Source organism: Balaenoptera borealis (genome assembly GCF_965194805.1).
Source record: "Balaenoptera borealis genome assembly, chromosome: X".
NCBI classification, from domain to species: domain Eukaryota; kingdom Metazoa; phylum Chordata; class Mammalia; order Artiodactyla; family Balaenopteridae; genus Balaenoptera; species Balaenoptera borealis.
Window position 1 is genome coordinate 12,823,193 of NC_138881.1, and position 26,697 is coordinate 12,849,889.

The 26,697-nt window shown below is 40.5% G+C and overlaps 1 protein-coding gene across 6 annotated transcripts in view; it reads left to right on the forward strand.

The window, feature by feature from the left end:
- Window positions 1-24,846, forward strand: part of BMX (BMX non-receptor tyrosine kinase) — a 52,420-nt gene extending 27,574 nt beyond the window's left edge. For 3 of the 6 annotated variants that reach the window (XM_082375693.1, XM_082375694.1, XM_082375695.1), the window contains exons 10-19: window positions 133-187; window positions 1,496-1,575; window positions 4,368-4,495; window positions 8,316-8,390; window positions 9,133-9,304; window positions 14,186-14,402; window positions 15,286-15,350; window positions 18,057-18,175; window positions 20,813-20,970; window positions 24,645-24,846. In XM_082375693.1, coding sequence (XP_082231819.1) covers window positions 133-187; window positions 1,496-1,575; window positions 4,368-4,495; window positions 8,316-8,390; window positions 9,133-9,304; window positions 14,186-14,402; window positions 15,286-15,350; window positions 18,057-18,175; window positions 20,813-20,970; window positions 24,645-24,719 — 1,144 coding nt within the window. In that variant the 3' untranslated portion in view covers window positions 24,720-24,846. Of the gene's footprint in view, window positions 1-132; window positions 188-1,495; window positions 1,576-4,367; window positions 4,496-8,315; window positions 8,391-9,132; window positions 9,305-14,185; window positions 14,403-15,285; window positions 15,351-18,056; window positions 18,176-20,694; window positions 20,971-24,644 lie in introns of those variants that run through there. The other 3 variants (XM_082375696.1, XM_082375698.1, XM_082375697.1) reach the window with 3 other exon arrangements.
- Window positions 24,847-26,697: the final 1,851 nt, after the last annotated feature.

Genomic DNA, 26,697 nt, shown 5'->3' on the forward strand with positions numbered 1-26,697 from the left:
ATCCTCTTGAACAGCCAGGTTTGGAAAACCCTGATCTGGGCCAATGCCTCATTTTACAGGTGAGAAAGTTAAGTGACAAGTTATGCAATTAAAAACTATTAATTCTCAAAGTGGAAATCCTTTCTATTGCAGCTGGTTTGCAGGTAACATCTCCAGGTCACAATCTGAGCAGTTACTGAGACAAAAGGTAAGTAGTCTAGTCTTTAAAATGGCCTCTAAGAATGTCTTTCTAGTGTTGGGCGTGGAGGGTAATGCACTGCTCATAGAAACCTTGCTGCGAATTACACAGCCAAGACATCAGAGTGTTAACTGTCCACCCTGTGGGTTACCAGGCCCCTCACAGCCAGCCACTTCCTCTAACCCTAGTGCTCTGTAAGAAACCACTCCAAAATGTAGTGGCTTGAAACAACAAGCTTTATGATTCTTCACCGTTCTATGAGTCAGCTGGGCCAGCAGTTCTGCAGGTTTTGCTTAGGGTCACTCATGTGGCTGCATTTAGCTGGTGGATTGACTAAGGGTCGGGTTAGCTGGGGTAGTCAACCAGGGTGCCATATTCCATCTCCATGTGGCTAACTTGGGCTTCCTCACAGCACAGTCATCTCAAGGCAGTGGTTGAAGAGGCCAAGCCCCACAGTTCAGTGCAAGCAATTACAGGGTCTCAGCTTTTGTCATGTTTGCTAATGTCCCACTGGCCAAAGCAAATCACCTGGGCCAGCCCAAAGTCGATGTGGGAGGGGACTACACAGGGCAGGAATATACAGAGAGATGATTTACTGGGGGCCATCTGTACCTCATACTTCAAGCCTGTCACTAAAACCATTAGCACCTAAACCAGAGTACAGCAGATGTAATGGGGAATAAATCTATTGGATTTTGTTACTAATTGGTAATGGACTTACCAACTGCAAACTCTTTTGACCTACAAAAATGACACTTTGCTATAGTTCAACCTAATACAACACACCAATTATTTCTTGGAGGGGTACTAGTGAGAATGTGGTGACCACTACCTAACTTGGTATTTTGTCACATGCATGGTTTAATATCCACTTTGTCTAAATCTAAATATGCTTAGTATCAGCACATTACAAAAGACAAGTTGAGCATAAATTTAATAAATGATTTGTTCTGCATCTTTGGTTTTCTAAAACCTTCCAAGGGCATGATATGGTGATATGTGGTTTAAAATTTTATCTCTGAAAGATTAAAATGTTAGGCTTGCACAAACACAAAACAGGGAAAATTATCAGAGAAGGTTAAAAATTAACTGGAGAGGAAGAGTTGAAGCACACAGGGTAGATCTATAAAGACACTGAGTGAGAGAAGGAGGAAAGCTAAACCAGGGGTCCCTTCTGTGCCAACTGGTGAGTAATCTGTGCCATCAATGTTTAAAGTGGATCTAAAAGATCTACTTTCCTACCACCTACCAGGGCAAATCGTTTTCAAGAATAATGAAAATGTTTTCTGTCCCTTCCACACTCTCCTTCCTATTTAGGGAAAAGAAGGAGCATTTATGGTTAGAAATTCCAGCCAGGCGGGAATGTACACAGTGTCCTTGTTTAGTAAGGCTGTGAAGTAAGTATGATGCGGACTTCTTTCATCTTCTTGTGTATGTTCTTTGAATATGCTGGTCATTCAGTCACATTTTGGGACAAGATCCCATCTTTAAACTCTGGAATTTGGGATCAAAGTATTTCTGTGGAATGCGACCATTCGTATTTGCCTTCCCCCCCCCACCCCGTACTATCAAGAGGCTGTTTTCTGGGCGATTCTCTCCTGCCCATCCCAGACAGCAGCAGAGCGCCCAGTGCACGGCGAGCCTTTAACATTTGTGAAAGGAATCCTGCGTTATTCCCCCTTGATTCATCCTAAGCCTAGAAAGAGAAAAATAATAGGAATGGTGCCTCTACACTCTTGGCCCTAGCCACCTGCTGAGCTGAGAAAGCTACCCCAGTGTCTGGTTTTTAGTAAGTCTTTCCAGGGGGAGCAGGAGGTTGAATCAGTGTAGCTGTGTTCCCTGGATGGCTTCTTTCTAGGGTGCTGTCCTGTTGGTGTGGTTAAGAGTTCTGCTGTTAAGCTGCACCTCTGAGTCCAAATCCTGACTCTGCCATTTCAAAACGTTATGACATTAAGCAAGTTTCTTAACTTCTGTGCCTCAACTTCCTTATCTGAAAAGTGGACATAATAACAATTATTATGTCCTATGGATGAAGTGGGTTAATTCACATATTGGATCAGAACAGTGCCTGGCACATAACACACAATAAAGTAATAGTAATCACTAGTATTGTTGTTGTTGGGAAACAGTAATTCTACTACCCCCACGCCATGCTTAGGTATATAAGGCCCCACGGTTACCTCAGGCAAGTCACCCTCACCAACATTAGGGTCCCCCTCCAGAGTTTTACAAGCCACTTTCCCATTGGTTGTTAGCCTTTTTATTCCTTCTAAACATCCTGTGAAGCAAACAGGAAAGCTGTTTTTATTCGCACCATTTTACATATGAGAGGACGGAGGTTCAAAGAGAGCTTTTCTTTTCTTTTTTTTTTTTTTTAACATCTTTATTGGCGTATAACTGCTTTACAATGGTGTGTTATTTTCTGCTTTACAACAAAGTGAAGCAGTTATACATATACATACATCCCCATATCTCCTCCCTCTTCCATCTTCCTCCCTCCCACCCTCCCTATCCCACCCCTCTAGGTGATCACAAAGCATCGAGCTGACCTCCCTGTGCTATGCGGCTGCTTCCCACTAGCTATCTATTTTACGTTTGCTAGTGTATATATGTCCATGCCACTCTCAAAGAGAGCTTATAAAGACCACCCTCAAAACTAATAAATGACAGACTTGAAGCCAAGCCTTCAACAGCCAAGTTCATGTTCCCTCAATCATATCCCTGTGCCTATGTTGAAACCACCCAATGTTTTGGAATGAGAATCTGGTCAAATCTTGATTAGGGCCATTTGAAAAAAAAAAGTCTATGTGTGCGACCCTTTTTTAATGCTTGGATTGAACGACCTTGAATGACTGAAGGGCCTTGGTGGTTTCTCCATGTGCCCTGCCTTGTGGTGCATATATGTATTTTTTAAATAATTAAGTGATGAAAAAGTTATTTTATTTGGGGAATTTTTTTTACAGAGTACCTACCTCCAATTTGAGATAATAGCATGTATCATAAGCCTTCGCATGGCATTTTCCGGTGCCAGAAGCCACATCCCCGGTGCACCTCGTGTACTAGCTTGCAAACTTGGATGCTGACTAAAGCCAACCCAGTAAGAAGGGGGAGAAGGCTTGGCTCACTGAATATCAAAAGCTCTGTGGCCCTCAGGGCCTCCAGTTTCAGCCAAACCTGATGTCAGAAGTCCTCTTAGTTAAGCTTCTTGACACCAGATTCATTTTTGAAGGTGGCTAGGTAGAAAAAAAATCACCAAATAGATGAGGAATCAAATGAAAAGAATCCCAATGAGTGACTACAGAAGCCTTCTTTAATGAAACACCATCATTCGGCTGGAGTGAATGTGATGCTGAGACGAAGAGCCAATGAGCCATATGCAACAAGAAAGCATCCTTTCTCCTTTTTATAATTGTAATTCTAACGAGGCCGACATTACAGCAACAAGAATATATTAACAGTTTCTTACGTGCCAAGCACAGTGCAACTGATATATACATACTCTCATCTGAGCTTTACAACAACTGGATGAGGTAGCTAGCCAGCAACAGAAATGTACTCAAAGCCCAGTTCCTGACCACTATGCTAGACCCTAAAATCTAAGACAGGCATATCATTCCTGGTTAGCCTAAATCAACGTGCATCAATTCACCACTCTTTTCTACAAGTAGAGCAACAGAAAAAAAAAAGTTTTATGGGGAAAAGGCACAAGTTCGCATGAGGAATTTAAGGCTATTCCCACCCACTCCAACCTGTACACTCCACTCCCAAAAGAGCTTCCCATCCACAGCCTAATGACCTTTGCCTCCCACCTTTTAATCTCCATTACTATGCTAAAAGAGAATTAATGTTCAGAATAATGATCCTGAAAATTGCAGGGCTCTCAATCACCAAAGGAAGATGGCAGCTTTATATTTACTAAAGGAAGAACGGTACAGAAAGGGGGAATTTTATTATAGATGAATTCTGTATGAGCACAAAGGATCCACTGAGTTCAGAGAGGAGCCCTCTTCCATAATTACGGATTATCGTGGACACCTCCAGAAAAACACTAGATGTCAAGACTGAGAAACCACCTCTGACTTCCCTTTCTTAAATTTGCAAATGCACATAATATAATGATTTAACCATTATGTAATCAAGCTTCACTTGTTTATTAAAAAACGTTCTAACATTCTTTCTTCCTTACTAGTGATAAAAAAGGAACCGTCAAACATTACCATGTGCATACAAATGCCGAGAACAAATTGTACCTGGCAGAAAACTACTGTTTTGATTCCATTCCAAAGCTTATTCACTATCATCAACACAATTCAGCAGGTAACTTGGTTCAGTTTTTCTTTTATGGGTCCTTGTTGATAAATATAAATTTTCTTGGATATTACTGACCCTCCTAATACTCTTTTTTTAAAATTGAAGTATAGTTGATTTACAATGTTTTAGGTGTACAGCAAAGTGATTCAGATATATATATAATATATATATATTCTTTTTCAGATTCTTTTCCATTATAGGTTATTACAAGATATTGAAGGTAGTTCCCTGTGCTATACAGTAGGTCCTTGTTGTTTATCTATTTTATATATAGTAGTGTGTATCTATTAATCCCAAACTCCTAATTTATCCCTCTCCCCTGCTCCTAATACTCTTAATTATATAAGGAACCATGAAAGTAGGGGAAAAATGCTCTCAAGCCCTATGACTGTTGTGATTTTTAACCTACATTTCCTGGAATATAACATTATACACTCTATAATGCCAGGAAAAATGAAGTTGAGTGAGTTCAGTGACTTAGAAGTAGAGATTCTCTTTATAAAAATATTTGCAGCTTTTTTCCTGCCTACAGAAGTAAGATGATTGCAAAATTCAAGCAATATAGAAATGTGCATCATCGGAGAGATAACCTTCATGGATAAGCTGGTGTCTATTTTGACAGAATTTTTTTCTATGCTGACACTAGCATTTATTACTCATTATATATATTCATATATATAATATATATGTATGTGCACACATTATATGTTTACAGATATGAGGTCATTCTATACATACTACTTTTCAGCCTGCTTTCTTTACTCTGCATGTCTTAGAAGTCTTTCCATGCACATGCGTATAGCTCACGCTGATCTGTTTAATGGAAATCTATTGTAGAATTACTCTATAATTCATTCACCGAACCGTATACTGCTTAGCAGTTGGATCATGTACAATATTTTCACATAACAATGGCTGTTTCATGCAAACATAGCTCTGTGTACCTGTATGAGTGTCTCTGTAGCCAAATTCCCTAAAAGTGGAATTTGAGATAATGGTTAAGAACGTTTAAAATTCAGACACTGTCAAATGCTATTCAGAAATGTACGCTCCCACTAACAGCAACACTTCATCCTCACTGACCCTGGGTGCTATCACTCTTTTTAAATTTTGCCTAATGGACTGATACAAATAGTATAAAATAATATAAAAAATATATAGAAATCCCTTGTAATGGAAGTATTAACTAACCTTATTGTGGCAATCATTTTGCACTATATACATTTATCAAATCATCACAGTTGTACACCTTAGAGTTACCTATATGTCAATAAAATCTCAATAAACCTGAAAAAAATGAAATTAAAATTTAAAAATCCACTCTAAATGTCTTATCTAGACTAGTTCCACTTACAGGCAGTGACTGGATGAATTTCCAACAGTGAGAAAAAATAAGCTGTGGGATCAGCATCAAACTTGTGCAGCTCTCCCTGACCTGATCACAGGCACGTAGGTGAATTGGTCTTACTCCTGGTGTTGATTTTGGTTTTTATTTGTATTTTTCCATGGTCCCAATTTCTTCAGTTGTTTATTTTAACATGTAGCACCTGAAAAATACACTTTGCAAAAGGTATTGTATAAATAGATGTCTCCAAGTGGAATGATTCCACTCCGGAGGATACACAAGAAATTCCCCAGGGGATTGGAAGAAAATACTAAAATGTTTATTTAGATTTGTTTCTAAAATCTCATTCTCTTAAGTTTTCTATTTGTGAGTATATTTTATGATTCATATATTGTATCAACACAGCAGCAATTATATATACACATATTTTGGAGGAGTGTATTAATTTTTTTTTTTGTGCTAATTAAAGGTGCAGGATTTACAAGAGACCACTCATGTAAAAACTAGATAAGTAATAGAGAAAAAGGAAGGAGAGAAACGAAACATGTGTGATAGTTCCCAGGACTTGGAAAACGTCACACATTTAAAGCAAGAAACATACATTTTTTTAAATGAGTTCTTTTGAGCCACTATAAATACTTTGATTATTTTAACCCAGGTTTACCATAACTCCATGTAAACAATTAAAATGACTTGACCGTTAAATGCAATTTAGGAATAAGCTCAGTTTTTTAAAAAAAAATTCAAGTGGTTTACTTCTTATCTTGTACCCTTGTGTACTGTTTGGATTTGTTTTTTTTAACCAAATGTATGTGCTGTGTGTATAATACTTAAATATGAGACTAAAAAAAGATAGCAAAATACCTGAATAGCCATTTTTCCAAAGAAGATAGACAGATGGCCAAAAGACACATGAAAAGATGCTCAAGATCGGTAATCATCAGAGAAATGCAAATCAAAACCACAGTGAGCTATCACCTCACACCTGTCAGAATAGCTACCATCAAAAAGTCCACAAATAACAAACGTTAATAAGGATGTGCAGAAAAGGGAACCCTAGTACGCTATTGGTGGGAATGTAAATTGGTGCAGCCACTATGGAAAACAGCATGGAGGTTCCTCAAAAAACTAAACATAGGGGCTTCCCTGGTGGCACAGTGGTTGAGAATCTGCCTGCCAATGCAGGGGACACGGGTTCGAGCCCTGGTCTGGGAAGATCCCACGTGCCGTGGAGCAATTAGGTCTGTGAGCCACAACTACTGAGCCTGCGCGTCTGGAGCCTGTGCTGCGCAACAAGAGAGACCGCGATAGTGAGAGGCCCACGCACCGCGATGAAGAGTGGCCCCCGCTTGCCGCAACTAGAGAAAGCCCTTGCACAGAAACGAAAACCCAACACAGCCAAAACTAAATAAATAAATAAATAAAAACACGTCTGTTAAAAAAAAAAAAAAAAAAGCTAAACATAGTACTGCCGTATGACCCCGCAATCCCACTCCTGGGTATATATCTGAAGAAAATGAAAACACTAATTTGAAAAGATATATGCACCCCATGTTCATAGCAGCATTATCTACAATAGCCAAGATATGGAAACAACCTAAGTGTCCATCAACAGATGAATGGATAAAGAAGATGTGGTATATGTATATACAATGGCATATTACTCAGCAATAAAAAATAATGAAATTCTGCCATTTGCAACAACTGGGTAGACCTAGAGGGTTTATGTTTAGTGAAATAAGTCAGACAAAGAAAGACAAATACTCTATGTTATCACTTATATGTGGAATCTAAAAAATAAAACAAATGAATGAATATATAACTAAACAGAAACATACTCACAGGTAAAGAGAACAAATTAGTGGCTACCAGTGGGGAGAGGGAAGGGGGGAGGGACAAGATAAAGGTAGGGGATTAAGAGATACAAACTACTATGTCTAAAATAAATAAGCAACAAGCATATACTGTACAGCACAGGGGAAAAGAGCCATTATTTTGTGATAACTTTAAGTGGAGTATAATCTATAAAAATATTGAATCACTGTGCTGTACACCTGAAACTAATATAATATTGTAAATCAACTATACTTCAATTTAAAAAAATAGTTGATGGCTAGCTACAAATGCAATAAAATAATTAAAACAAGAAAAGCTAGCAAAATAAAAATGAGATTTTTTAAAATAAAAGATTCCATCAAGCAACTAACTTCGATGAGATTTTTTAAAAATCACATAAAGTATTGATAGTTTTACTCTTTGAATTTTTGCTTTACATAGAACTAGTTAGTCAAGTCAAGCAAATTAATATAACTACAGGATGAATATGGTTAGAATGGATTCTCTCTCTGCATGACAACATCATTAACTCTGTGCTTTTTCAGCTGCTCTAGAGAAAGCTTAAGCAGAGGTGTGAACCAGTGTAAGGTAATGTGATGTGACATAATGTGATCATGTGATGATATGAAGCTGATTCCATTGCAGGCATGATCACACGACTCCGCCACCCTGTGTCAACCAAGGCCAACAAGGTTCCCATCTCCGTGTCCTTGGGAAGTGGTATGGACATGCCCTTGGGCTCTTAAACTCCATTTCCTACCATTTTTCGTTTTAAATATATATATATATATATATATATATATATATATATATATATAGTTAATTTACTGGAAAAAAAAAAAAGATGGAAGACAGGGAGGAGATCCCTATTCAGCTATTCAGGTTGTGCCAGGGAGGGCTTCAGCTCTAACACATTCTTTCGTTTTCTGAAACAAACTGAAACCTTTTCTGTCCTCCCAACCTAACTCTGTAATCTCCCCAGCATTACCAAAAAGACTGACCCAGTCATCAGCCTCTAGAGCCCCACTGCCTGTCCTTTCTTCTTCTGGGATTCTCTGCCTGCTCAGGGGAGCCAGTTTGCGACCTGGATCACAGTTTAATTTATTTTATAAGAAAATGTAATGATATTTTACTAAGCTAAGGGCACTGAGCACATTTTGACACCAAGTCTTTCCAAGACGCCTCTGGTTGGCAAAGGTTTTTTCACTCTAACTTTTCTTGTCAATAATTGTAGCTGCTTCAGGAACAATATTGTTCTGGTGGCATTATCATGTGGTCTAATAGACCATAAGACCACATCACTAAGGATTTTCTTTTTAAGTGATCAAGTTAAAATTAAAAGGTCTTGCTGTTCTTTATATTGTCAGTGTTAAACTCTCATTGGAGAGGGAATCACTTGGGAAGCTGTTAGCCCCAAAGCCTTCTATTCTCATCCTAAAGAGTGTCTGTCTTGCCTCATTAGGAATCTGGGAACTGAAAAGAGAAGAGATTACCCTGTTGAAGGAGCTGGGAAGTGGCCAGTTTGGAGTGGTCCATCTGGGCAAGTGGAAGGGGCAGTATGACGTTGCTGTTAAGATGATCAAGGAGGGCTCCATGTCAGAAGATGAATTCTTCCAGGAGGCCCAGACCATGATGTAAGTGTCTTCTGAGGAATGGTGGTTCACCCTCACCAGGAGGGGACATTCATGCTAACAGATCTGTCCCTAACATTTGCAAGGCCTGAATCAAGAGTCCACATATCATAGAATATATAATGGAATATTACTCAGCCATAAAAAAAGAATAAAATAATATGATTTGCAGCAACATGGATGGACCTAGAGATGATCATACTAAGTGAAGACAGACAGAGAAAGACAAATATCATATGATATCACTTATATGTGGAATCTAAAGTATGATGCAAATGAACTTATTTACAAAATAGAAACAGACTCAGACACAGAAAACCAACTTATGTTTACCAAAGGGGAAAGGGGTGGGGGGATAAGTAGGAGTTTGGGATGAACAGATACACACGACTATACATAAAATAGATAACCAACAAGGGCATACTGTATAGCACAGGGAACTGTATTCAATATCTTGTAATAACCTATAATGGAAAAGACTGTGAAAAAGAGTGTGTGTGTGTGTTTGTGTGTGTGTGTGTGTGTGTATCTGAATCACTTTGCTGTGCACCTGAAACTAACACAACATCGTAAATCAACTATACTTTAATTTAAAAATGCACCATTTTTCAACAGGAAAAAAAGAATCCACAGATCATAGATACAAATATTTAGAAGTTATAAATCAATTTAACACAACATTACACAAAATTGGTTCTATGCGTCTCCTTTGACAAGTATACCTTCACAACAACCTGAAAGGTCGTATTCAAATTTAGAATTCTCAAGGCTCTTTAGAGAAGTCAGCCTCTGGACCATGCTCCCCCCACCCACAACTCCACCCCTCGCCTTTCTCTTCCCACCCCCGCCCCATGCTGTACTCAGTGCCTATGTGCAGACATAGCATTCAGGACATCCGAGCTCCCTCTGTGTCTCCCACAAGCAACTGTCTCGGCTAGGGGTAGGCACACCAACAGCATGGTTCACTCTTGGGGAGACAGACCAGGAAGAGTCTGCAAAGGTCCTGGAAGAGGCCTCAGTACTATGTGGGCAGGGGATTCCAGAGTCCTGGTACCCCAAGAGTGATAAAGAGATACACTGGTTCTGAGTGGACATGTCTCCTTAGCCCTCTGGCCTCTTTGTCCTGTGGGGAGGTACGCGGTGGAATGAGGAACAGAGTGGGGCCCTGTAAAGCACATGCCCAAGGGCACGAGCTTCTAGTGGCCAGGACTAAGGCACTACTGAAAACTAACGCCCTACAGACAATATCCCAACACAGTGTGGTAAAAATCCTTTTCTCACCCTACTTCTTTCCTCATCTGATAAATGAAGATACCCTTCCTAATGGGCCTCAGCTCCAAGCGCAGCTCTCAACTCTTGGCAATTCATATGTGTTCTCTCTCTCTCTCTCTCTCTCTCTCTCTCTCTCTCATATGTATGTAAGTACAAAGAACTCTTTTAATGATTATACCTCTTGTCAACATGGTGAATCAGACTTTGAAGGGTGACCAACCATCCATTTTTGCCTGGGACTTTCCTGGTTTCAGCACTGAAAGTCTCACATGCTGGGAAACCCCTCAGTCCCAGGCAAACTGGGACAGTGAGCTGGTCATCCTACTTTAAGGAACCAATCAGCATGGTATGAAAAACAATGCTATAGCAGGCCTTTGGTCAAAGACACTTGAAACCATAAATCCTAGCCTGCTACAGAGGAATAACATTTTTTAAAAATTTACTTAAACACTTATATACAGTGTTTACAGGCATCTCTCTGAGTGCTTTATAAACATTAATGCATTCAATCCTCATAAGAAGGCTATGAGGGATGTACCATTGTTGTCTTTGGTAGGAAAACATTGTTGTGTTTGGTAGGAAACTAAAGCACAGAAATGTTAAATAACTAGCCCAAGGTCACCAAGTTAGTTAAAAGTGGCACAGCAGAGATGCAAACCTAGCAGACCTTCAAATGTCCATTTCCTTAGTCATTCTTTTATGAAGACCAAAGGTACCCGGAGAGTCAGAATAACCACTTTTACTGCAATTGCCGAATTGTCTGGAAGCAGAGGTACTATGCAAACAGAAGCCTTTGGCTGGGGCTGGCTTCACGGGCACACAACCTGCACAGTGTCGAGGGCTCCTGCACTTAGAAGGGCTCCGTGCTTGGTTTAATGCTGTGCTGTCACCATTGAAATTCTTAATAATTCTTACACAAGGATCCCTGCATTTTCACTTTGCACTGATCCCTGCAAATTATGTAGCTCCTCCTGTCTCTGGCAATTGTACTGTCATAAAACTGGGGAAGGGGTCCTTGATGTCCGAACAGAAAAATCCGACAGAAACTCCCTTAGGGTCATGGTGTAACCCCTGTGTCATGGTGTAACTTTAAAAGATATTTTTTGCTATTAGAGGGCTGGTAATCCTACAGAATCCTAAAAAGTCATTAACAAATCACCTAGTCATAGAGAAAGAGTCCGAACTGTATCATCAGGGGAAACTGTTAAATCTCAAATGTAACGGTCAAACGGAGGCCTGAAATGTGGGAAGTGTCAATTGACATGGTATTCCTACCACGTGCCCGCTGGGCAGTGACTGAATTTGCTCAAGGAACACCTTTTATTGGGTGATAGACCTTGGTCCCACCACAAGCCTTCCCTTTGAAGGGAGCAATGCAGGTCCTAAAACTGCTCAAATATGCATAACCCAGCTCATCGCCTTGAGTAACATGATAACGCATGTCCCTATAGTTAAGCTAAGGAGGAAGAAAATAACTAAATATTTAATAAATCCTCATCTGTTAAAAAAATTGTCAAGTTGACATGTTAAATTTAATTTACTTTATACATCTGAACATTAAAGAATCATCCTGTAACGCTCATCATCAATTTTTAGAGAAACGCAAATCAAAACTATGAGGTACCACCCCACACGAGTCAGAATGGCCATCACCAAAAAAATCTACAAATAACAAATGCTGGAGAGGGTGTGGAGAGAAGGGAACCCTCCTACACTGTTGGTGGGAATGTAAATTGGTGCAGCCACTATGAAAAACAGTGTGGAGGTTCCTCAAAAAACTAAAAATAGAGCTACCATATGACCCTGCAATCCCACTCCTGGGCATATACCTAGACAAAACTATAATTCGAAAAGATACATGCACCTCTATGTTCATAGCAGCACTATTTTTTTATTGGAGTATAGCTGCTTTACAATGTTGTGTTAGTTTCTGCTGTACAGCAAAGTGAATCAGTTATACATATACATATATTCCCTCCTTTTTAGATTTCCTTACAATTTAGGTCACCGCAGAGCACTGAGTAGAGTTCCCTGTGCTATACAGTAGGTTCTCATTAGTTACCTATTTTATATACAGTAGTGTATATATGTCAGTCCCAATCTCCCAGTTCATCCCACCCCCCCTTCCCCCCTTGGAAACCATAAGTTTGTTTTCTACATCTGTGACTCTATTTCTGCTTTGCAAATAAGTTCATCTATAGCAGCACTATTTACAATAGCCAAGACATGGAAGCAACCTAAGTGTCCATCGACTGATGAATGGATAAAGAAGCTGTGGAACATATATACAATGCAATATTACTCAGCCATAAAAAAAGAATGAAATAATGCCATTTGCAGCAACATGGATGGCCCCAGAGATTATCATACTAAGTGAAGTAAGTCAGACACAGAAAGACAAATACCATATGATATCACTTATATGTGGAATCTAAAATATGACACAAATGAACTTATCTACAAAACAGAAACAGACTCACAGACATAGAGAACAGACTTGTGGTTGACAAGGGGAAGCGGGGTGGGAGAGGGATGGATTGGAAGTTTGGGGTTAGCAGATGCAAATTATTATATATAGAATGGATAAACAACAAGGTCCTATTGTATAGCACAGGAAACTATATTCAATATCCTGTAATAAACCATAATGGAAAAGAAAAAAAAATCATCCTGTAAATTGGTAAGAATAGATCAATTACATAAGGACTAGTTGATGAACATCATAATAGCTGTCATGACCTACTAGAAGTGCTATGTCACGTGGTTATTATTTTCTAAATTTATCATCCAAAAAATAACGTCACAATAATGCAAAATGAAAATTTTTAAAAAAGAAAGGAAAATCAGAACTAATCTCATTTCTCTAACATGGCAACTATTTTCATTTTACCTATGCCCTTCATATTCTATTTTTTTTTTTTTTAATTTATTTATTTTTGGCTGTGTTGGGTCTTCGTTTCTGTGCGAGGGCTTTCTCTAGTTGTGGCAAGCGGGGGCCACTCTTCATCGCGGTGCGCGGGCCTCTCACTATCGCGGCCTCTCTTGTTGCGGAGCACAGGCTCCAGATGCGCAGGCTCAGTAGTTGTGGCTCACGGGGCCAGTTGCTCCGTGGCATGTGGGATCTTCCCAGACCAGGGCTCGAACCCGTGTCCCCTGTATTAGCAGGCAGATTCTCAACCACTGCGCCACCAGGGAAGCCTCCTCTATTTTTTTTTTTAATGAAATGTTTAGACATGAAAGTTGGATGCTTTAAAAGGGAAGTGACTTCTCCTAGGGTATAGCTTCCTCCAAATCAGCCATGGAAGTTCTCAAGATGCCACGAGACTAAGCAGGATTTCTGAGGCAACAGACCACTGCTTCCCTGATTCTCTGTAGGAAAGTTGGACAAGCACCCAGAGCAGCTTAATGGCTGCTGACGTTGTCAAGATCCAATAGGAGGCAGCATTTTTCTGCTTCCAAAGGCTAATGCTCCCAGAATCAGACTCTTCCTCCGTTCCAGTAGAAGGGGGGAAATTAAAACACACAAAAATCTGACAGTGATTCTTTTTCAGGACATCTGGAAAATGGAGTAGGGAAATTCAGTATTGAACTCTGAACATCTGTTGTTTCCAGGAAACTCAACCATCCCAAGCTGGTGAAATTCTACGGAGTGTGTTCAAAGAGATACCCTATATACATAGTGACTGAATATATAACCAATGGCTGCTTGCTGAGTTACCTGAAGAGTCATGGGAAAAGACTTGAGCCCTCCCAGCTCTTAGAAATGTGCTATGATGTTTGTGAAGGCATGGCCTTCTTGGAGAGCCACCAGTTCATACACCGGGACTTGGTAAGGAAAGAAAGCAATCCCCAGCTCCCTCCTCCAGCGATGGGGCCATTGGGAGGGACGGCAAGGAGGGCATCTTCACTTATACTTTGCTCACTTGTGACGTGCATGACATTTTTGTAATCAAAATCACAATTTCACAATAAAATACTTGAAGTATAGAAAGAATAGAGTAAAAGTAGCCATCAAGATCTATGTAGTTAGGTTGTGGTATAAAGGAAAACAGATGGAAAGGAAAGACTCTGGTCACTTTAGTGTTTCCCAGAACCATTTAACCCAAGGTTACCTTTACTCCAGGAAGGGTTTAGTGCTAAAAGAGTTGTTTAGTACGATAACCAAAAATACAAGAAATGAAATTTCTGTGTGTCTTTGGGTCAGGGTGGGCGTGGAGAGTGTTCTGCTTGGTTTGCACTGGTACTGATTGATCTTTAAGATTTTCTTGTGCTGAACAGCAAACCTGCCATGCACACAAGGCCAGTGTACTTGGGATCCTCAGTGCAACAGTTATGCCTTCAAAGCGCCTGTTAACGCACGGTGCCCTAGCAGTGTGGAGAGGGAACCCCTAGACATGATTTTTCCCTTCTCACTGATGAGCTCATGTTCTGTGTTTAATATCTAATACCTTTCATGCTGTTTGACAAGGATGGATGCTTGAGGCAAAATACTTATGGGAGCACATTTTCATTCTGAAAAATTAAAAATTGCGAAGGAAAAAAGACAACTCCTATACTCTAGATATTTCCTTTGAAATACAGCATTTGGGGTTGTGATAGGCAATCTTAGATTTTGCTGAGAACTCTGCCAAAGAAAAGGAAAATGTCTGATTTTGATGTCAGGGGATTCTTGGTCACTTTTACTACTTGGTAATTCTGCTTTCCCTCTAAAGGCTGCTCGGAACTGCTTGGTAGACAGTGACCTCTCTGTGAAGGTTTCTGACTTTGGGATGACGAGGTAAGCCAATTCCAAAGGGGCAACCGATGCAAGAGGGATTTCCATTCACAGCAACATGGGGATATAGAACCTGCTCTGAACCAGGGGCTTAGAAACCGGGATCCCCTCCCCCACTCTACCTCTGCCCACCTCATTTCTCCACCTATAAGATGCGATTGTTCTTCAGAAATTGCCCCAAGTCCTTTTTAGTTCTTTCAACACCTTGATAAATATTTTCTAAACTTAAGAATAAATTCCATGAAAATCCTAAATATTCAAATATAACATGTTACAGCCAGAAAAAAACCCAGAAAAGTTTAAAAAGCCTTGATTGAGTGAGTGTATGTGTGTATTATGGCTCCTTTACCCCTTCTGGTTGTTTCCTCTTAATACTATATGTTCAAATGGACAGAGAATTAACACTAAGAAAAATTTTCTTGTCATTTTATTAAACTCCCTGTATCATCAGGTAAGGCAGTAGACTCAGATTCTCTTGGTGAGCATTCTAGCAACACTTCAGGATTTGAGAAATTAGTTTGAGTATGACAGCAGTTTAAGAAGAGTCTTCCATTTCCTGAATTCTGAATCCTTATACTATGTAAGCCTCAGAGTCGATTTTCATGGTTTTACATAGGAAATGAAGACATGCATGGTAACCTTTCCATTCAACAAACATTTATTGAGTGCCTACTAAATGCCTAGGCCTTATGAGAGATACTGAAATGTATGGGATAGTCCCTGCCCTCAAACTGCCCATGGTTTAGTCTACAGGGCAAGTAGATGTCCCTGCCATTGAGACAAAATACAGCTATAAAGTTGTGCCCACTCAACATAAACGCATGCCGTTCTGAGGAGAGATAACGCCGTTTCAAAGCGATCTGAAGAGGTGACGAAAGCCAGCTCTATGTTTAGCCAACATGGCCCTAAAACACCATAGGAAGATCTATTTTTTTTTTAAGTCTTCTCCAAATTTCATTACGACAAGCTGCTCCTCTTCTGGGACCCCTCAATGTTGGCAGGTGTCCCTTTAGCTGTGTGCTCCCTGCCATCCTCCTCCGACCATACACTTGCTCTCCTACGCCCACACTCCAAATGTGCAGCTCGCCTGAGCTCAAGAGAAAAAGCTGCTCACAGCTCCTCAGGGCAGGGAGAAGCTCCCAGGCCAAGGGAACTGATCCCACTTTGTTCTCAAAGCAGAAATACTGGCTGTTATGCCAGCATCCAGGGAATATACTGTCAAGTTCTTTGTAACTTAGGAAAAGGGGGCTGCAGGTCTTGTTCTAAATAAGGGATCCTGGAGGCCATGCACCAGGCCCTGTTGGTCATGAAGCTCTGGGGTCACATTAGTCAGATGCCTGTGATTGAACTTGGTCCTGATGATGTGAAGGAAGGTTTAGGTCGTGAGCAGAGCCCAGTCAGGGGTGTCAGCGTTGTTTCTGAGTGTCTGGTGGTGTCTGAAGAGCTGAGGGGGCTTGGGAGGGAAGTATGGAAGGTGCTATATGTAATCTTATGGAAGCATTATTTATTATTACTATTATTAATATTTCCCAGAATGATTTGCCACACCAGCTTTTTCAGCTATTTTAAATTACAATAAACATCTCTAACACATTTTTGTGTGTGAAGTTTTCCTATAAATTATATCCAAAGTTTCAGTCTCCATCATTTTCATTTTTCTCTTTTCTTGAGTTAGTAGTCATTATTTATGTGTTTTTTTGTGGGCTTCTCCTTGATTAATTATACAAATAATATATGCTTATTGTAAGAAATATAGCAATAGTGTATAAAGCAAAAAGTAGAATCTACCCCCCCACCCATTCCTCTTATTTTCAGCACTAGGAGTAACTATGGCTGACACATTTGGTGGATGTCCTTTCAAACCTGATTCCTAAGTGTACACAAATATGGACATTTACTGTTTGTCCCCACAAAAATGGAATCACATTACCTATACATGCTTTTGCACTAACCATAAACCATAGGCATCTTTTTATTTTGGTCAGTGTAGAGTGATCTCTTTTTTCATGGCTGCATACTATTCTATTAATGTGCCATATTATATTTAATCACTCCTCAGCCTGGGGACATTGAGGTTGATTGCATTTTTATCATTATTATAAACAAAAGTGTACTGCATATCTTGAGCATATACTTTTATGGTCTTGATAACTTCATAGGATATTATTGCTGTCCATCATTGTTTACAATAGCAAAAGATTAGAAGTAACTTACACGGTTAAACAAATTACGTTAATCCATAAGAAGGAAGACTAATCAGCCATTAAACATGATGCTGTAGAAGAGAATGTAACCATGGGGAAAATGTTCTTGATATGCCCGTAAAAGAAAAATAAAAGCAAACCTCAATACAACAGAAACCCAATTTTGTTCAAAGTATATATAGAAAAAAAGATTGGAAAGTACAAGCAAAAATGTATCTTGAGTGGTAGCATGACAGGTTATCTTTGGGGTGGGATTCGGAGTGATTTTACTTTTACTTGTTTGTGTTTCTTTCTATTCACCAAATATTTTGCATTCAGATTTTGGTATTTTCAAAGTTAGAGATCATTTTTTTTTAAATGCTTACAAGTCATAAGCAGCCTCTAGCTAAGCTCACACACTGAAAGGAAGCAAAAGATCCGGAAAACCAAGGCCCTCAGCTGAGACCGGACGGCTGTATGTCCTGCATACTTGGCTGAAGGACTGTGTTGATGTTTTCCTCTGCAGGTATGTTCTTGATGACCAGTATGTCAGTTCGGTAGGAACAAAGTTTCCCGTCAAGTGGTCAGCCCCAGAGGTGTTTCACTACTTCAAATACAGCAGCAAGTCAGACGTATGGGCGTTCGGTAAGAATGTGGCCACGTGGGACCCAGCCCCATTTCATAAGCTGGCTTCCACAACAGGAAACCACAAGAGCAGCAACACCCATTTTCAGCAAAAGCTCTGAGCACTTACAAAATTACATGTACGGCCAGAGACAAGCAAGGGATTGAAGAAGATGATGGTGACCCTTTCTTGTGTTGGTGTTAGGATGTCTGCCACGTATTGTATAATTGGCATCCTGCTAGCACCTTCTCATAAAATCAAAAGGGATAAAAGCTTTCCCACTGAAGATTTCAGTTTTCAAAAAGGAGTCACTGAAAACTAAAACCCAGTTTGCATGAGGTACAAAACGTTGAAGGGCTTAAAATGCAGTCATCGACTTTCTGCACGGAAGCGGGGTGATAATCATTCCCTTCTGAACTGACCAATTTGGGGGGCATGCCTGGTGTAAATACCAAACATGACTCAGCACTTTCTCCGGCCCATCCCAACTTCAACTAGTGTCCTTGTTAAAATTCATCATTTAGGTCAGGGGTCAGCAGACCATGGCGCAGGACCAATTCCAGTGGCCTGTTTCTGTAAGGAAAGTTTGATCGGAGCACAGCCACGTCCTTTGTACATATGGTTTATGTACTGTCTGTGGTTGCTTTTGTGCTTGCAACAGTAGTTGCCACAGAGGCTGCATGACCCTCAAAGCCTACAAAACTTACTTTGTGGCCCTTTATAGAAAGAGTATGCTGACCCCTATTTTATTGAAAGATTTATATTGAAATTTAGTAAACGTAATTAGAAAACAGAGACAATTCTTAAATTGTGATTCTGTAGATTTTCTGGTATTTTTCTACATTGGGAGGAATGTCAGGCTTGTTTAAAATCACTGTCAGATGAGCTCAGGATAAATATTCCAAATTATCATAAGGCTACGGAATCTATTAAATACAACTGAGAACTATTTCATGCCTGTCTTAGCCCATAAGCACAATCTGACTTTCTACATGACAGCCTGAAGAAAGGAAAATGTAGTTAGCTGTTTATTTTTCTATGGGGCAATTATTAAAAATAATTATTCCTTTTGTAAAATTGGTATTGTTCATTGTAAAAAAAAAATAATAATCCAATGTATACAGAAAAAGGAAAAACCACAGAGAGCATTTTGGCGAATACTTGATGTCATTTTGTGCTGATGAACTTGTCAGAATTAGTTTCAATCTCTTTGTGTCAACTGATATGCCTTATGAGAGATATTTTTAAAAATCGGTATCCTTACTCAATAGTCACAGCTGAGTTTTGACCAAAAAATTGCATTACCCAGGTCGACTGCTTACCTTATGTGCCAGAATTTGGCTCCAAATATTTGCTGGCTGTTTCCAAGAACTAAATTCATTCTTAAATAATTTGTCCCCAGTGAAGATACTCAAAATAAACCAGGACCTCTGAAAGCAATTCTCAAAGAGGAGTCCCACAGATATTTTAAGCAATGATATTATTCTTGAGATAAGTGGTTAGCCTTCCAAAGAGACAATTGTGAAAGGGGCAACACGTTTTTGGATGGTTGTTTTAGAATATTTGTTTAAAAAAAACACACAGCCGCCATAACTTGTAACACTGCCTTACTGTAAATATTTTACAAAATATCTGTAGCCCTAAAAGTCAAAGAAGTTTTGAAGTTAGTACTTCAGTTATGGTTCTAGAACAATTTTCTCCCTTCTTACATATTTCTAGTTTTCCAAGCTTTTGAAGCTGGCTGAGTGCTGGAATTCTCTGGCTTGGCCAGTACAACATCACAATGGTCACCATTTAGAGAGCATTTAAAATGTCTCCAGCGCCCTTCTAAATGCTGCCCGTGTTTTATCCTATTCAATCGTCACGACAACTCTGTGATGTGCAGATACCCGCATATTACAGAAGGCAAGCAGAGCTGAGAAGGGCTAAGAAAGTTGCCCAGCCTGTAAGTGGCAAACCTGGGCCTCAAAAGGCACGTCTGACTGGCCCCAAATGCAACCCTCTTGACCACCATGACCAGAATTCGGTTTCTTAACCTGGAGTCCACCATACTCTGGATACTTCCAGAAAATACCCTGTGAACTTCCAGAAGAGGAGCCCGAAAATGCTGTGCATTCACTTCCCCGAGGAAAAGCCAATGATTTTAATCAGATTCTTGAAAGGACACCTGACCCACAAAGTATTCTAGAACACTGTGGCAATAGAAAAGGAGGAACGTTGCCCACGATTTTATCTTAAATTTCCACCGAAAGGTAATCTGATGGTGCAATGAAATTGTTGCCAAGTCAGAGGGAAAGGGCGAGGACTTCCATCCGTCACTCCTAAGGGCTGGACCAGGCCTCAGCCGCCTGTCTGAAGCAGCCCAAGGGCCTTGACCCCAGGGAGCTCCCCCTGCAGCGGCCCTGGCCGGTTCCCCGTTTCCCGGCGAGAACGGGCGTCCGGGTCTCAGGGAACAGTGAGAGGAGAGCCTGGGCTCCGGAAGCTAGGGTCCAGGCCCGCCGTCCCTACCCCGTCCTTCATGCTTGGACTCATCCCCCAGGGATCCCGGCTCCGACCCAGAGCCTTCCTGACCTGGCGTGTGAAGCTCGTTCGGCAAACTGTACCTTTTGACTCTGGCTCTCTCTCCTCTGTCCGCCGCCGCCCTCCCCATGGTGCAGGGATCCTGATGTGGGAAGTGTTCAGCCTGGGGAAGCAGCCCTATGACTTGTACGACAACTCGCAGGTGGTCGTGAAGGTCTCCCAGGGCCACCGGCTCTACCGGCCCCAGCTGGCGTCGGACACCGTCTACCAGGTCATGTACCGCTGCTGGCATGAGGCGAGTGCTCCACTGCGGGGAGCGGGCAGGGCGCCGGCGCATCCGGGCTACTGGCTACGTCACCACCGGAAGAAGCGTTTTTGGGGCGGGCGGGGTGGGGGTGGGGGAGGGGGGGGCACCTCCTACAGAGCAGGTGGAAATGGCCCTGGGCCCCTGCCCTCAGGTGTTGGTGATCAGAAACCAGCACTGTAGGCGCCAACAACTTAACAAACAACTTATATCAGCAGTGTTCTAAGGACTTTACGAATATTAACTCATTTATTCAACAGGAAACACACTATGAGTAGGTTACTCTTATCATGGCTAAACGAACAGAAGCGGAAACAGATACCCAGAGAGGTTAAGTGACTCGCCCAAGCTCACACAGCTAGTAAGAGGCAGGCTGGCTAGTGTCAGAGGCCCTGTTCTCAACCACAACACTAGAGGGTCTCTCCTCAAGGAGAAAACGTGTAACAGAGAACAAGTAACACGTGTAGAGAGCACAGAATGGACACCAGTCTGTTCTCCCTTCCCCTGTCTCCCAAGTGCTGAATAAAAGCCTTCCATGCAGGGAGAGAATAAGAGTATCTTTTTTTGTGGGACTGAAAACAGCAAGTAGCTTATAATTATATGTGCAAATTAGAAACATAGACAAGTAAGTACAGGAAGAGCCCGGAGGAGAGGGAGCCCAGCTTCCGGAACGCATCGTTATCTGAGCCAGGTCTGGAAAGCTCTACAGAGCTTCCCCAACTATGTGGGTGGAGACACAGTTCAAGGGTGTCCAGGTGTGAGCGACCAGCACAAGCACAGGTGGGGACGCAGGAATGAGCACTGCGTGCTTGGCTGGAGCTGTGGTTGGAAGGGCTGGAAATGAGTTTGGAAGAGTATGTCTGGTCCAGAGTCTGTAGCCTGAATGACAAGGAGAGGAGTGTGAGTTTGGCTTTCTATAGGCAACACGGAGCCCCTGAGGACATTTGCGAGTGATGTGATAATAGGAGACTTCTAAGAACATTCATCTAAGAGCCCGCAGCCCATAGCCATTATACGGCGTAGCCTCATTGACAAACGGGCCTAGTGCTGCCGTCACGCGTTCACGCATTCATTCATTCACTCGTAAAAGACAGATCAGTGTCGTGGTTAAGCATGTGGACTCTGGAGCCAGAATGCCAGCTCTGGGTTGAATGCTAGCTGTGGGACCTTGCATAAGCCTCCTAACGTCTCTGTGCTTCACTATAAAATAGTACTTAACTGACGGGATTATTGTGTGGATTGAATGAGTTAATTTTATAAAGTCCTTAGAACAGTGCCCGGTATACAGTAAGTGCTCTAAGTGGTTGTCGTTGTTGTTACATATTAATAGAGCAGCTGTGCACCAGGCACTATGCTGGTGCTAGGAATAAATGACTGCACAGGATTTAAAGAGTTCCTCATCTCTTGTGTTGGAGCCTAGAATTCCACTTTGGAAGAGTTACTGACTGCATCACGTAACATTTTATCTTTTAGCTTAAATTCTTCTTGGAATATGGGCACTTGGTGACTTCCCACCCAATGTCACTTGAAATACTATCTAAGGCTCCCCCACTCTTTTTTACCCCAAATGTAAAGGGGCTGAGAGCCTTAGGCGGCGCTAGAGGGTCAGACTGGGTCAGAAGAGGGTTAGAGACCTGGCACTGCCCACACCAGGCAGACTCACTGCTGTCACCTGCCCGATGGAGAAGAGGAGCAGACAAGGGTGTCTGAGTTGAAGCTGGGACCCTCCCTGGCCCTCCCCACTCCAGCTCCTGGGAATGTGCCTGCACCGTCAGATGGGCAGGGGGCCCTGAACAGGAAGGAACTGCCTTCTTCCTACAGTTGATCCGTAAAAGTGTGAGAATTGGGGCAGAATCCACTGAGGGGGGTTTGCACGGGGGCAGTCCCCAGCTGAAGGTTCTGCTTATAGTGAGTGTTTTGTACATTTTAGTCTCCCTTCTTTTTGATATTTTATTCCACAATTTTGGGGAGAAAATTCACAATTTTCATTAGATTCCAGTTTAGCTTTCCCGTATTTCTTTGTACAAAAATGAACATGTCTGTATAGGTGTGTGGTTTTGTTTCCCTTTCTTTCTTACAAAAAAAAAAAAAAAAGAGCATACAAATTCCTCTCCACAGGCAATGGCCCTCTAGCAACACAGACCATTGTCAAGCTTCTGAATTCCTGCCAATCTGATAGATGAGAAATGGCATTTTAGTGCAGCTTTCCTAGGTACATCTTTCATTATGAGTGAGGCATATTTTGAAGAGCATTTGTATATCTTTCTGAGAATTATATGTCATGTCTTTTCCCTTTTTCTATAAGGTTTTTGTTCCCCCCACCTCAATTTTAAAGATCCCTTTATAAATTCAGGAGATTAATACTCTATCTCTGACATAAATTGTAATTATTTTCTCCCAGTTTGTCACTTATCTTTGATTTAGTTTATGATGTTTTTTGCCATGCAAAACTTTCTTTTAAAAAAATACAGTTGACTACATCATTATTTGCTTTTTTTGCTTCTGGAAACTGAGTTATAGTTAGATAGGCTTTCCCACACCCAGATTGCAAAGGCGGTCACTCAGATTTTCCTCTAGTACTTTTATGGTTTCATTCTTTTACATTTAAGTGTCTGATCTAGTCTGTTTGTTTTGGTATATGGAATAAAAAGTATGGATCCAAAGATTTCGTTTTCTAAATGGCTACAGTTGTTGAGGCACCATTTATTAAAAGACTATGTTGTCCCCAGCAATAAGATTCTATCGAATGGTGTCAAAATACCCAGTAACAGGATAGTAAATTTCCATATGTATTTGGGTTCATTTTGGGACTTTCTCTTCTGTTCTCTGGTCTCTATTCATGTGTTAGCACTGCATTGTTTTAATTACAGAGACTTTATAACACTTTTTTTAATGTCTAATTTTTTAAAATTAATTTTTATTGGAGTATAGTGATTTACAATGTTGTATTAGTTTCTGCTGTATTTAACATGTTTTACTACTAGGTAGGCTAGCACCCCCTCATTGCTCATCTTTCTTTATAGTTTTCTTAGCTATTTTGCCTATTTAAAAATCCACAAACTAGAGAATCAATTTGTTCAGCTTGAAACCAGCTTGTTCATATTTTGGAGGAGATTGTATTTGGTTTGTATTTTAACTTGGGAAATTCACCATCTTTATGGTATTGGTGTGTCCTATTCAAGGACAAGCAATGTTTTTTTCTATGTGTTCAAGCCTACGTTTGTATTTTTCAGCAGCGTTTTAAAGTTTTCCTCATTTGCGGGGGGTACATTTCTGTTCGTATTTTATTGAGGTGTCGTTGCTATTGTAAATGGGGTTTTCTCTTCCATTACATCTTCTAATTGGTTATTGTACATGTATAGGAAGGCTATTGGTTTTGTCAGTTAATTTTATATACTGCTCTCCTGGTGAATTCCTTTATTATTTGGGTTGGTTCTATCATTAATTCTCTTGGTTTTCCAAGGTCTGCAGTCGTATCTTATGCAAATAAAGGTACTTTTTCTTCCCCAATTCTTAGGGCTCTGTTTTCTCTTTAGAAGAAATGTCTATAGTGTTTCCACATTGTAAAAGTTGCTAGTTTTAGGACTGAGGTATAAATATTTTACATAGTTTATTTTTAATCATAACCCTCATAAACTAAACCATTGGGTTTTTCTTTTATTTAGCTTCCAGAAAAGCGTCCCACATTTCAGCAACTCCTATCTTCCATTGAACCACTTCGGGAAAAAGACAAACCTTGAAGAAGAAATGAGAAGTTCTGATGAGAGTGAGTGTAAATGTTGGCCAACATTTTCATTCTTTTTAAGGGATGTAGCAAAGCACAGACATTGTAATTTAGCTAGTTCTTCTTAATGGTATTTTGTGTGCTGTTTGTTCTATTATCTAGAAATGAACAAGGTAGAAAACAAAAGATTTCCTTGAAATTTAGGTCAAATTAGTAATTTTGTTTATGCTGCTCTTAATATTATACTTCCCAGCCTATAGCAGAAGCACATCTTCTGATTGATTGCAAAATAGAGAGGGTGTGTACCATGTGTAAAGATTGAACAGAATTGAAAAATTGTTGGATATTTGTTCTTTTCTTAATATCACCACTATCATGATAATTAAATATGCTATTAGCAAGTATGGAAATTGTGACACTTGCCTTCATGTTTCAATGTTCTCAATCTTTAGCATGTATGAGAATCAAATGGAGAGTTTATTAAAACACAGGTTCCTTAGGAGCTACCCCAGAGATTCTGGTACAGCAGGTCTGAGTGCAGCCTAAGAATTTGTATTTTTAACAAGCTCCCAGATGTTTCTGTACAGTCAGTCCGAACTGCCCTAGGGGACCTCATTATGTAGTGGGCACCGTTAGGTGGTCCATAATTCAATCCAAATGATACAATTCTCATTTGATATCCAAATCAGGAAAATGAATTCATGCCATTATGTACACAAATATAAAACTAAAGTTAAATAACATAATTCAATAATATACTATGTATCACATAGAGACAATTTTTAAAGATGCTAAGGTATAACTTGATGCCTTTTTCCTTACAGTTAACTATTTTCAATTTCAACTCAAGTATAACCACGATCTTGTATTAGATTGTTGCTTTCTACAGTACTCCCCCCTTATCTGCAGGGGATACATTCCAAGACCCCCAGTGGATGTCTGAAACCGAGGATAATACCAAACCCCATATATACTATGTTTTTCCTATACATACATACCTATGATCAAGTTTAATTTATAAATTAAGCACAGTAAGAGATCAACAGCAATAACTAATAATAAAATAGAACAATTATAACAGAATACTGTAATAAAAGTTATGTGAATGTGGTCTGTCTGTCAGAGTATCTTACTGTACAAATTGAATGCCTTTTCCATTTTAAGTAACCACTTACACACTGCGGCCATAACTTTTGCAGTTTGACAGCAAAACTAGTTATGAATTTCTTTTTCTTTCTTCACAATGTCACCGATAAAAGATTTGGTCTTACCGTAGGTTTCAGCCTGCTCAGCATCTGATTTTTTTTCTTTCCTTATTAAGTTGAGACCTTTCACCTTTTTACTTAAAGGAAGCACTTTAGGTCTTCTCTCTGGCATTTCCGAATCACCAGTATCACTCCTCTGGCGCTTTGGAGCCAGGATTAAGTAAAATCAGCGTCACTTGAACACAGCAGTGCGGCACTGCGACAGCAGATCTTATAACCGCGGCCACTAATTGACTAACAGGTGGGACATGCTGGCCAAAGGGATGATTCAGGTCCCGGGGGAGCAGAGCTGAAATCGCGAGATTTCATCACGCTACTGAGAACGGCACGCACTTTAAAACTTACGAATTCTTTATTTCTGAAAATTTCCATTTAATATTTTCAGATAGTAGTTGACCGCGGGTAACTGAAACCGTCAAAAGTGGGTGGGGGAGGGTGGGCGCTACTGTAATCATTTAAAATCCTTGAGTTTGGGGCCCTGGGGCTTCTGGCTAGTTTCATAACTGAACTTTCTCTTTCGGTCTTCTATCTTGACACAAAGGTACAGGAGTCCTACTTTACCTTCTTATGGCTATTACTAAAAGGTGCCTTAGCTTTCAAGCTTCCTGGGAATGCCCACCTTCACGGTCTGCTACTGAACCCATACGTTTTCATCATATTGGAGTACATCATTGTCATGTCTGTGATGTCAAGAAGGGAAAGAAAAAGGTTATGTGAAGGGCATTATTA